Raw genomic sequence first — 11661 nt, 5'->3', positions numbered from 1 at the left:
CAATTCTTTTCATTCTTTTTTCTTTATTCTGCTCTGCGGTAGTTATTTCCACTATTTTATCTTCCAGGTCACTTATCCATTCTGCCTTATTCTGCTATTCATTCCTTCTGGAGAATTTTTAATTTCAGTTAATGTGTTGTTCATCATTGTTTGTTTGTTCTTTAGTTCTTCTAGGTCCTTGTTAAACGTTTCTTGTATGTTCTCCATTCTATTTCCAAGATTTTGGATCATCTTTTGTGTTATAGCTCTGAATTCTTTTTCAGGTAGGCTGCCTATTTCCTCTTCCTTTGTTTGGTCTGGTGGGTTTTTGCCTTGCTCCTTCATATGCTGTGTGTTTCTCTGTCTTCTCATTTTGCTTAACTTACTGTGTTTGGGGTCTCCTTTTCACAGGCTGCAAGTTCGTAGTTCCTGTTGTTTTTGGTGTCTGCTCCCAGTGGCTAAGGTTATTTCAGTGGGTTGTTTCGTAGTTCCCGTTGTTTTTGTTGTCTGTCCCCAGTGGCTAAGGTTGATTCAGTGGGTTGTGTAGGCTTCCTGGTGGAGGGGACTAGTGCCTATGTCCTGGTGGATGAGGCTGGATCTTGTCTTTGTGGTGGGCAGGTCCACGTCTGGTGGTGTGTTTTGGGGTGTCTGTGACCTTATTATGATTTTAGGCAGCCTCTCTGCTAATGGGTGGGGTTGTGTTCCTGTCTTGCTAGTTGTTTGGCACAGGGTGTCCAGCACTATAACTTGCTGGTCGTTGAGTGGAGCTGAGTCTTAGCATTGAGATGGAGATCTCTGGGAGGGCTCTTGCCGTTTGATATTACGTGGAGCGAGGAGGTCTCTGGTGGACCAATGTCCTGAACTTGGCTCTTCCACCTCAGAGGCACAGGCCTGACACCTGGCCAGAGCACCATGACCCTGTCAGCCACACACATGTTCTTTTAAGAGCACTCTTAAGTAACATCCTGATTGTGTGTGGTACAACTTTACTTTCGAACTGAGAGATGAGGTGGATGGGATTTTTGCCTTCCCCAGATGGTTGAAGGTTACGATTTTTGTTTTTGGAAACCCCACCACCTCCTTATTTCTATTATTATTTTTGCAAGAAAAGTATAAAGGGAGTTGGAGTGGAGGTGAGATTTGTGATCGGGAAAGCCTTGGATGCCCTCCTCTCCGTCTTCTGCCTCTCTCTCTCTCTGATTAGTTCCTATCCAGCAGCAGATTGAAGCAGGAGATGATTCTTCTCAAGGTTTGTTCAGCAGCTTCACTTCTAGGTGAAGGCTTCATGAACCAAGTGACGTCAACAAACGAGGCTTCTCTCTCTCTCCTCTCTCTAACAATGAAAGTTGCTCTAATGGAATTCTGTTCTGCCAAAGGAAAATATTGCAAATCTACTTCTAGTCTTCACCCTTTGAAATCCATCTACCATGGTCTTCAGAAGTGCAAACTAGTCCATGTGAAAATATCACATGGAGTTCCTCAGCATCCATGAGCATCAACCACTCAACTTGTGAGTGGATGAGCCTTCAGATGATCACAGACCCAGTCTTCAAGTCTCCCAGCTGAGACCTCAGGCACACAAAACTAGTTTCAACCTAGGTGCCAAAGAGCCCTAGCCCCCCAACTCCTGCCTGCGCCTCTGGGAGCCAGTGCCCTTGGCGTGACGTCACTTCCTCCATTACTTCTTTTTTAATGCTCCACTTTTTTTTGGTACTTTGAAAATTCCCAGTGGTCAAAGACCAATGTAAATGAGAAAGAAAGATGTGATTTTTAGCTAGACATTAATTTTACTCTGTGGTTTGATTGCTCATTCATAACTGGGATACTAATTTATCCCTACAGAACAAGATGATGTTCAAGAACATGCTATACTGTTAATTACTGTTATTAGTCAGGACTCCCCCCCAAAATACATAAGTTTTTAATATTTCAGAGGAGGGAAATACACTCTCCCCCTTTAGCTTATCAGAGATACTTCTTGCTTCTAAATGTCAAGATAACATATTTTACTAAAGCAAATGTTTTCTGTTTAACTTTAGGCACTGGATGTTGGATACAAAGATCTATATGCAAATAGAAATATAAAAATTAATTCCAATACTAAATATAAAAAGATTTTGAGGCGGTTCACTGTATTTCTAGTGTTCTCCACAACTGCAGATATTTAAGAATTGACAGTAGTTTAAGGAACCAGCATCTCTATCACAATGCCATGATGTAATTATTCCTACCTAAAGATATTAGCAAATCTTATTGGTACTGGAATAAGGTACAGCCCAAAAAGCAAAAAACCACCAAAACCAAGAACAAAACAACCAGTTAACAAATAGAAAACAGTAATTTGTTTTTTCACCTTGCGTATAGTATGTGCGCAATGTTGGGTAAGTGAGTGAAGTGAAAGAAACTCAGTATTTTGATCTAAAGTGTAGACTAGTAAACAAAAAGCAAAAAATGATGAGTATTCAGTTTAGTTTGCCAGATATGTGTACAAAGGGAAAATAAGTGGATAAGGTCTTAGTGTAAGCAATATGCTCCCATACAACTACTGATTAGATATACTACCAGTTAAAAGTTTCAAAATGTACTAAAGTTTCTAAGAAATAACATTTTAAAAGGTAACATAGATGGCACTTCCCTGGTGGTCCAGTGGGTAAGACTTTGCGCTCCCAATGCAGGGGGCCTGGGTTCGATCCATGGTGGGGGAACTAGATCCCACATGCATGCTGCAACTAAGGAGTCTGCATGCCACAACTAAGACCCAGCAGAGACAAATAAATAAATAAATATGAAAAAAAATTAAAGGTAACATAGAATAAGCACAAAACCTAGAGACAGAAAATATGGACTTAATCTAGTATTAGATTCTTTATATGACTTTAAGCCAATTACCCCACTGTTTCTACTCTTATTTAGGACATAGAAGTGATTTGTATTCTTCACTTTATCCCTACCAGGACTATCGGGAAGGGTGAATAATGTTGGTAAGAAGCTGATTCCCTGAAAGAAAATACTATAACATAAAAGGTAAAATGTCCACTGGCTGCTGATGGTAATTCATTTGTTTTCATTTTTACAAATTTTAAAGGCCATGATTATGTTTCACCATCACTGTTGCACAGGGGAAAAATTTCCCTATCAGAGTAAATGCCAATTCCATATTCCACAGTAAAAATGTAAGACTTATGAGAAAAAAGTGGCTCACTGAGACTTAGTGGACACTATTGTTTGCCTGTCTAGCGTTCATTATCCCATTCTTCCTTTCTAACAGAACCCTAATTGTATCAGGCATTCACCCATTCTCAGATCCCTTAGAAGAAGCCAATTCAATCCCCAGGCAGATTCAATCACGGTAATCCTATTTGCTTTGACAGTGTTTGATTCTAGAACCCAGGCCTAAGCCACATAGCATGGTCCAGGTTGGGCAGATTACCTAAGGTAATCAGACCTACAGAAATAATTTTTTCTCTTTGGTTGGTTCTCTGTCCTCCTCCTTGTGAGAGGGGATGTCTGTCATCTTTTTCTTGGGTCCAACAGGTTAGCCCAGGCACGTCCTTCTCATGCAATAGCAGAAGTGCAAGAGAGCAAGTTTTAATTTACAAACCCTTTTCAAGCTTCTGCTTATATCATATCTGCTGACATTCCATTGACCAAACAAAGTCACCTGGTTGAACCCAGTATCAAGTTCTGGGGCAGTGCACCCTGCCCTGGGTGACAGGGCACTGCAAATTTACATGGCAAAGATGTGAAGAATTGGGGCCATTTTTGCAAATCACCATCGGCTGTAATCATTTTTAGGATGCTGGCTACTGTTATATATTGTTTGAATTTTAAATTGTTCGTTCTTGAGACAAAAATGAGTAACTTAATAAAGAAGCTCATTCTGAAAGGAAATCAACAGATTTGAATGATCTGATTTAAAGGAAGAAATCATTAGGACTAAATGTTAGATATGTCCAACTGCAGAATGACAATAAATAAGACTACATATTCTTAAGCAATATAAAACTAACCTATTGTATGTAATTCTCCATGTTCTGGAATATATCCTGAAACAGTGAAACAATGAATATGATGTTGCTCTTTCTTCTTTATCGTTATTGGAAGAATTACATTATATTTATTTTGGAGCTTATGATTTTAATCTCAGTACAAATATGCACAAACTGGAAACCCTAATGAGGGCTCTGGGTGCCTTTTAAATTCAGTATACTAATAAGAGGTTTTGAGTAACTCACCTGATGATGCAAAACAGATTTACATTAGCATTGTATAATGAAAAATCAATAAAAATAACTCTAGTGCTTCTTGTGATCCAGCTGTTCATTCGAAGATTAATGAACTTGTTTAGGGTTTCAGATTTTGATTTTGATAAAGTGAAACTATATCCCCCATTTCGGTAAACACCAGTAAATCCCCAATGCCAAGGGGAGTGGATACTAGGAGCAGAGTACTTCCATCTGTTAGATATAAAAAGAATAATGGAGAGATGAGAAAGCCTGACTGAGAAGTATCTAAGAATTTAAGTTAACCTTTGGTTCAAAGTAGTAGTTAAAAAAAAAGTAGTACTAAGTTCATAAGTATTATAGTAATTTTGAAGCAAGATGGTGAGTTAAGGATTAAGCTAAAAGGATTAAGATTGAATATGTTTTCATTTTTTAGTGCTTATTGTGGGCAACACACTGGACTACATACTATGAGAAGAAAATTTTTTTTAAATCCATCTGTTGCCTCAGGGAACTTGAAATCTAGAAAATAATGACGGATTTTTTTCTTTAACATGTTGTCTCTGTTATCTTATGAGATCTTTAGTCTTTGAGTAGGACAAAAATATCCAGGGTTTTGATTCAGAAATATCTGTCTCAGTATGGGGAAAAAGATGCTTCACAGTCTGTGTTTTAATGATCATATACCATTTATAAATGCCCAATAAATAAAAACTTTGTTACAATGTCTATATTGTTATATAGGTATCTTATTTTAATGAAAGTACACAAAGTAAAATCTGTATAACGGCATGTGGGATCCTCCCACACCAGGGCGCGAACCCGGTTCCCCTGCATCGGCAGGCGGACGCGCAACCACTGCGCCACCAGGGAAGCCCCATTCTTTCTACTTTTAACTTAGTTATGCAATATCAAAAAGTAAAGCTTTGATTCTTCATTTCAGTCCCTATTCAGTCTCCTAAAACAGATCTGAACAATTATCCAAAGATGCTCTGCTTAAACTTGTTTTTCTGTTAGTAACACCATGTTCGTTTTCAACAGAGAAGAAAAAAGTGACAACACTAAGATAAAATACTCATTTTTAATGAAAATTCCATAGTTGTATGTTTGAGCATTTTCCATATGATTGTTAAACTGAAACAAGAACATTTATTACACCAACCCTCTCCTACTTCCAATTTTTTATACTGCTTTTAATTAATGAACATTACATTTTAGAAAGAAAAACAAACACAAATTGATTCTTATTTTGGTTGTCAGGAAATGACACGTATTAAAATTCTAAATCCATAATGTTAATTTTGGTATTTAAATTATTTGTAGTTGTTATGAAAATTTGGAATATTAGAATACCTAACAGATTAGTCTTGAGATCAAATTTGAATGTGTAATTAATAGTTGACTTACCTTGTAATTTTTTATTGAAAGGAAAATAGTGTGTAGTACTGTTATAATAATATAATATTTAAGAGAATGTGTCACCATACTTATGAATTTATTAGATTTATAAGAATTATACAAGCACTTTGTTGCCCTCAAGAACACCCAAAACTCATAGAAAGAAAAAATAAGTCAACAAAACCCACAAAGCAATGATCAATCCTAGGGGTAGAGAGGTAGTTGTTCAAGAAAGGAAATGTAATCACTGTTCATATTTATAAAATAAACATCGACTGATGATTAACAAAAATTACGGTATAACTACAGGCTAAGAGAAACAGGAAGTGTGTATGTGGAGGGAGTGGCATAAGAGGGATATATGACAGACACTTTCCATGATAGAGACAATAGATATATAAAACTATAAAATCAAGTAATAGTATAAGCATATTATTCAGAAATAGGAAGTATATACAAGAAGAAACAACTAAAAGTAGCTGCTTCTGGAGTGGGAATTATGAGTAGGAAAGGGTGGACTTTGTAAATATTTCATCACTTTGATAAATATCAAATTTTAAAAAAGATATATTTTTTGCCTCTATGATTTTCATATGACCTTAAAAGCAACGGTACCAGCAGCTTCTGTGTTAAGGGGAGGTAGTGTCAGTGGCTTTGGGCTTTTACATTTTCAATATAAAGTGTAGATGGGAGTCTATACTAGCATTAGCCTCAGCCACTTTGGAGAACAATGGCCATAAGATCTTTGGCAGGTATTATCAGATGCAGTGTCTGTAAAACATAACTGCCCCTTTTCAACATTGGCAACAATAGAAGGTATCACTGAAGTAAGCCAGAGTGAGAAAGCAACAGAGTACACCAAAGACACTCCCTAGGGATCCCAAGAAGCATTTGGAATGTGTTTGAGGGCATCTTGCCAGAGCCAGAAAAGCTGATTGAGTTTTGTAAAAGCAAAAATGGGCGCTTTGCCCTGTGTCCAATATGACTTAGCACTTCATTTACCACAGTTGGAAAAAAAAACACTTTACATCTGCTGTAAACAAAAAAATAACAGGTTTACTCTTCCATTTCTAAACACTGCATCTCGGAGTCTTCCTTTGATACTATTACTGAAACAGTCTCCTTACCTGCCAGGCCCCTGTTGGTATTATTTGGAAAATAAATATGTTTTCACAATTGTTTGAAGATACAATGGTAACTGCTAGAAAAAGTTACATATAATTTTATACTACTTACTCAGTATCATATTTAAGGCCAAAATCAGACAGATCTTCATTTTCAGAAGTGTATTTGTCATAACATTCATTCATCAAGGACTGAAAGGATGAATGGACCTTGCACGTGTTGTTGCGGACTTTTAGTTGACGGACTCTGGGGACTCCTAAAAGTATGTTCTCATAGTAGATGCGACTGCTGTTCTTTAAGTCATACAAATTCTTGTTATTGTACCATGAGTCCCAGTACAGGCCTTCCAAAAGGGGTCCTTCCATAAACTTCATATAGAAAAATAAATGTTACGGGAAACATATTTCATGTCAAGTGTATAACAGAATCTACATTCATAATGTTATCCATAAGAATATAAAAATCAGTGATTTTAGCCAAGCCACCATTAATAATGGTAATGGTAAATGATGATGTTGATGATGATAACGAAAATGGTTAACATTTCCTGAGTACTTACTATGTACTGCTCTAAGCACTTTACAGGTATTGACTCATTTAGTTCCATAACCCTTCTTCTCCGAGGGGTATACTGAAAACTCTCCCCCAATACATGAATATCAGGACTGGTCATAGCCACAAGTCATGACTTCACCTCGAAGTTATCTGTGTCCCCCCTTTCCTCTCCAACTCTGGCGGTGGTGACTGCTTCTGTCTCTGTCACTATGTGCTCCTTCTAAGAGATCCTAAGCCTAGGGTTCATTTCTTTCTTTCCTGCCTTTGTCTTATTTGCCATTGGCCACGTACATACCTCAAGACAGCACAGTAAAAAAGAAGCAGTTGGGCTCCACTTCTTGTCTTAGGGAAAATTTCCTATCATTCTTTCAAATTTCACTTGGCCTAAACCAATGACTTCTACTCATTTGCCTTATCTCATACTTCTCTCACTCTCAGGAAATGACATTGTCTCCTTGATAAGTTTCAAATTCCTAGCATGGCATTCATGATTAGACCTCTGTTCAATTCATAGTTTGGTGTTTTCCACCTCATCTCCTATATGCCTATAATGCCAAACATAGTTCCATGTGATGAATTACTTATAGTACATATTGTTTTTTCTTCCTAGGATGGTCTTCTGTTACTCATCCTTTAAAACTCAACTGAATTGTGATCACCTCTGGAAAGCCTTCCCTACCTCTTCCTTGTATGTCCCAATGTTTGTGACATGGGATACCTGAAACTGCTGTTCCCTTAATTGTTCTTTCCTCATAATGTGAACATCTTGCTAAGTTAAGTGTAACAGAAAAAACAAGTCTGTTCTAATGCTAAAGGAATGATACTCTTATGCAATTAAAAACACTATAAAATTATATTTTGTAAATGTACTCTTTATTATATACTGTACATTACTGTAACACACACACAAGAGTATAGGCCTGTATACCAAAATCACATATATTTTAATTTATAGGCAATTTAAGGAATTTTTAACGGTAATTTTCACTGTGTACAATTTTAGACTGACTTTGGATCCTAACTCCCACGTAAGAAATCTCCTATTTCCCAAATGCAACGATAATGTTAAAAAAATAAATATCACTTTTTTAAAGTTATAAGAACTCTATCACACTGAGAACACAGGTTCTCAATAAACACTTAGTGGTTGATTGATTCTAATAGTTTAAAGAAATGACATTTATTTTTATTCATTCCTTCAGTAAATATGTATCAAGTGCCTACTATGTGTGCCAAGAGCTTGTTTATGCAATGCCTAAAGCTACTTCATCCACAGTCACATGACATCTTACCTTCCAAAAGTCAGTTATGCTGCGAATAGACTTAAAGTTGGTTCTTTCTTCACCATGCACAGACGTGTCCAAAAATAGAGATGACATAACTTTGTTTAAGTAATACATATGTGGGTTTACCATCCCAAAAGTCACTAAGGAGAAGAATTTTTTGTTTAAAAATTTACGTTTAAAAACACAATTTTTATCAGGATTAAAAATGTACTTGTAATTTGTTCTCAATTTGGTTTTGAAAATTCAATTTTATTTTTCTAATTATAAGAGCAATAATAAAAAAACTAATATAGAAAATATACAAAACAGGAAGAGGTTTCCCGTAATCCCACTGCTAGAATTAGGTTTGGCATATACTCTTCAGATTTTTCTAAATGCATACACACTTAAAGAGAAAATAACTTTATTTTTATAAAACTGAGATCACATTATACATGCTATTCTGCAAGATGTTTTTTTTTTCCAATATTGAGAGTAGGCAACATAATACAGTGAGTAGTTTAGGCTATGAACTTTAAAATCAAACAGATAATGGTTTGAGTCCCACCATAGGGATAATATCTCCTACCTCATAGTTTTGTTATGAGAAGTAAGTGAGATAATTCATGTGGAACATTTAAAACTATGTTTGGTACATGATAAGATTGAAAAGAACATTGACTAGTATCCTTTCTCACTCTTCCTAGGGGTGGGTGGGTGGGTTTTAGAGCAGGGTATAGACTAAATATGTCTTTTTTTTTTTTCTAGAAGGCCTTTATTTTAAGAAATAATATATCTTCAACATCATTCCATGGCAACACATGAGCCTATGCCATTCTTTAACATTGCATAGTAATTCAGTGTATATACCAAAAATTAAACAAATCCTGTTGGAGATTTGTTTCCAATTTTTCCTAATTATGAAAAGGTGTTTTTTAAAAAAAATCCGTGAATAATGGGATTATGAGTGATCTTTAAATATTTTTCCACTCCCCAAATGTGTTCTGTAATTAGCAGTTAAAAACCAATCTAAAATATCTTAATTTATAAGATTGGCTAAAGCTGTCTTTTTAATCCAGATCTGACTCAAGCTCACCCCTAGAATACCAATTAATTAGTTAACCGATATATAATTGCCACTATGTATGCTGTACCAACATAAGTCCAGTCAGTGAGTTTGCATCTACTATATGTTGGGTGCTGTAAAGACAAAATGCTCTTTAATACTGATTAAGTCAATGATACTGACCCACAGATAAGAGGAATGTAGGTTGAGATGTTTTCCTGGTCCTCCCTAAAGATCTGCATTGATTCATATCTTCTGTGACTCAGAACTAGCATATTTTACTATTAACTCTGCAACAGCCCAGGGAAAAGAACAAAGCAGACATCAAGACTAACTTCTGAGGCCTCATTTGTAGTTTGACCTATGAAACTAGAGCAAAGCTAATGTATCTGTATCCCTCTAAAATAAATCAAGAATTGGCAACTCAAGGGAATAATTATATTCAAGACAGAACTGCCAACAGAAAGGAATAATTAATTCAATCAGTGTTGACTATGAAAGCTTTTTTATTACTTCTGTGACCTAAAGTTGTGCCCCTTAAGAATTGGAAATAATGTCAACCTAAATGAATTTAAGATGTTTAAAATGTGTCACTATTTTTTGAGAGGTTTCAGTAGTCTGAAAGCCTATGGTTTTATAAAATCCATGTTTTGTTTTTCATCTGCACATAACTTCTTAGTTCAAACAGTGTCTTCATCTACATCTGTGTACTTACATATACATACGTTTATTAAAAAAATAAGGTAGAGTAAGAACTCCTGAAGTGTGGTTCTCATTTCTACTTCCTTTCTGTAATGCAGCTTATGTTTTCGAGTTCCTGTGAGATATAAAACAAAAGTTTTCCTTAATTTATAATATATATAAATAATAGAGATGAAAAAACACAGGCGCTTTTAGCTGTTTACACTGTGTGAAGTAAAGCTCCAATGGCGTCTGGTTATGTTTTTACTCTCACTTTTATGAAGAAGGACTAATTACTAACATTTTCCCATGGTGATAGTGGGCAATCATTTTATGACCGTATATAATGAATTTTATAACCCGGATGTTTCCTCACCAGTCTTGTTTTAAACAGAAAAAGCAAAATACAAAGCAAATAAAACCCCCTCCTCTGTCCCTAATCGTTTTCTCCTCCGGTCAACTCTGCTTATTGGGATGGCTGGCTCCTGCTGGAGGGGGGAAAAGGACTCAGCCTGGGGTTCTGCCAAGGCCACTACTCCCTAGATCAACAAAGGCCTTCTAAGGCTGGCCTACAGAAGGCCACTATACAGCATGTGGCAGCGCCCAGCTCCAGCTTCCAGCAAGGGGCGAGATGTTCCCTCAGGGCTTCACTTTTCCTGTCTGTGAAATGGGTCCACAGTCCCTCTCCGCTTCTCAAGGGGAGGCTGCGACGGCTAACCGTTCTGGAGGTCATCTCTCACGTGAATACATGTGGGGCTACAGACTTCCTTGCAGGATATTTGCAATAGCCCGTTCCGCTCTGCCCCACCCACTCCCTAGAGGCACCCCTCACCGCCTAGGTGCCACCGGGACGCCTCAGCCATGGCAAACTTGGACGACAACACCCGTTCCGCCTCCCCAGGCTGGCGGCGCCTGCGCGATACTCACACGGTGCGCGCCTAGCTCATGCGCCTGCGCGAGCCCTCAGGCTCCACGACGGGAGTAAGCGGCGGCGCTAGAAGATGCCAGCGCGCGTGCGCACCGAGGCCTTTACGGAAAGGCTTTGCGTGAGGCGGGCTTGAGCATGGTGGTGTTTGTCTCCTGTGGAGGACCGACTTCTAGGGCAAACCTGGCTTTAGGCCTGGGGTTAATCATAAAAATCGTAGTAATTAATTATGATGGGCTACCCATTCTTGACCCTTTAATTTGGCTTGTTTAGTCTTCACACCGCCCCTTCCTGAAAGGTATGTGTTTTGTCCTCGTTTTAGACCTGAAGAGACTGAAGAGAATAAATTACTTACCAAAGGCCCGTTGGGGCAAGGTTTGCTCGACGCCAAAGCCCGAATTTGTAACCAAGACCCCACTCCGCCGCTGCAGCTTGCAGACACTG

General features: G+C 37.6%; 1 protein-coding gene across 1 annotated transcript in view; it reads right to left on the bottom strand.

The window, feature by feature from the left end:
* Positions 1-11025, bottom strand: part of PKD2L2 (polycystin 2 like 2, transient receptor potential cation channel) — a 37056-nt gene extending 26031 nt beyond the window's left edge. The window contains exons 1-5 of the mRNA XM_028493440.2: positions 11011-11025; positions 10327-10501; positions 8573-8706; positions 6837-7093; positions 4215-4436 (exon numbers count right to left, since the gene is read on the bottom strand). Of these exons, the coding sequence (XP_028349241.1) occupies positions 4215-4436; positions 6837-7093; positions 8573-8706; positions 10327-10501; positions 11011-11025 (803 nt within the window). The remainder of the gene's footprint in view (positions 1-4214; positions 4437-6836; positions 7094-8572; positions 8707-10326; positions 10502-11010) is intronic.
* Positions 11026-11661: the final 636 nt, after the last annotated feature.

The sequence above is a fragment of the Physeter macrocephalus genome, chromosome 8 (assembly GCF_002837175.3).
Source record: "Physeter macrocephalus isolate SW-GA chromosome 8, ASM283717v5, whole genome shotgun sequence".
Taxonomy (NCBI): domain Eukaryota; kingdom Metazoa; phylum Chordata; class Mammalia; order Artiodactyla; family Physeteridae; genus Physeter; species Physeter macrocephalus.
The sequence above is the reverse complement of the archived record's forward strand: the minus strand, read 5'-3'. Positions and strand labels throughout refer to the sequence as shown.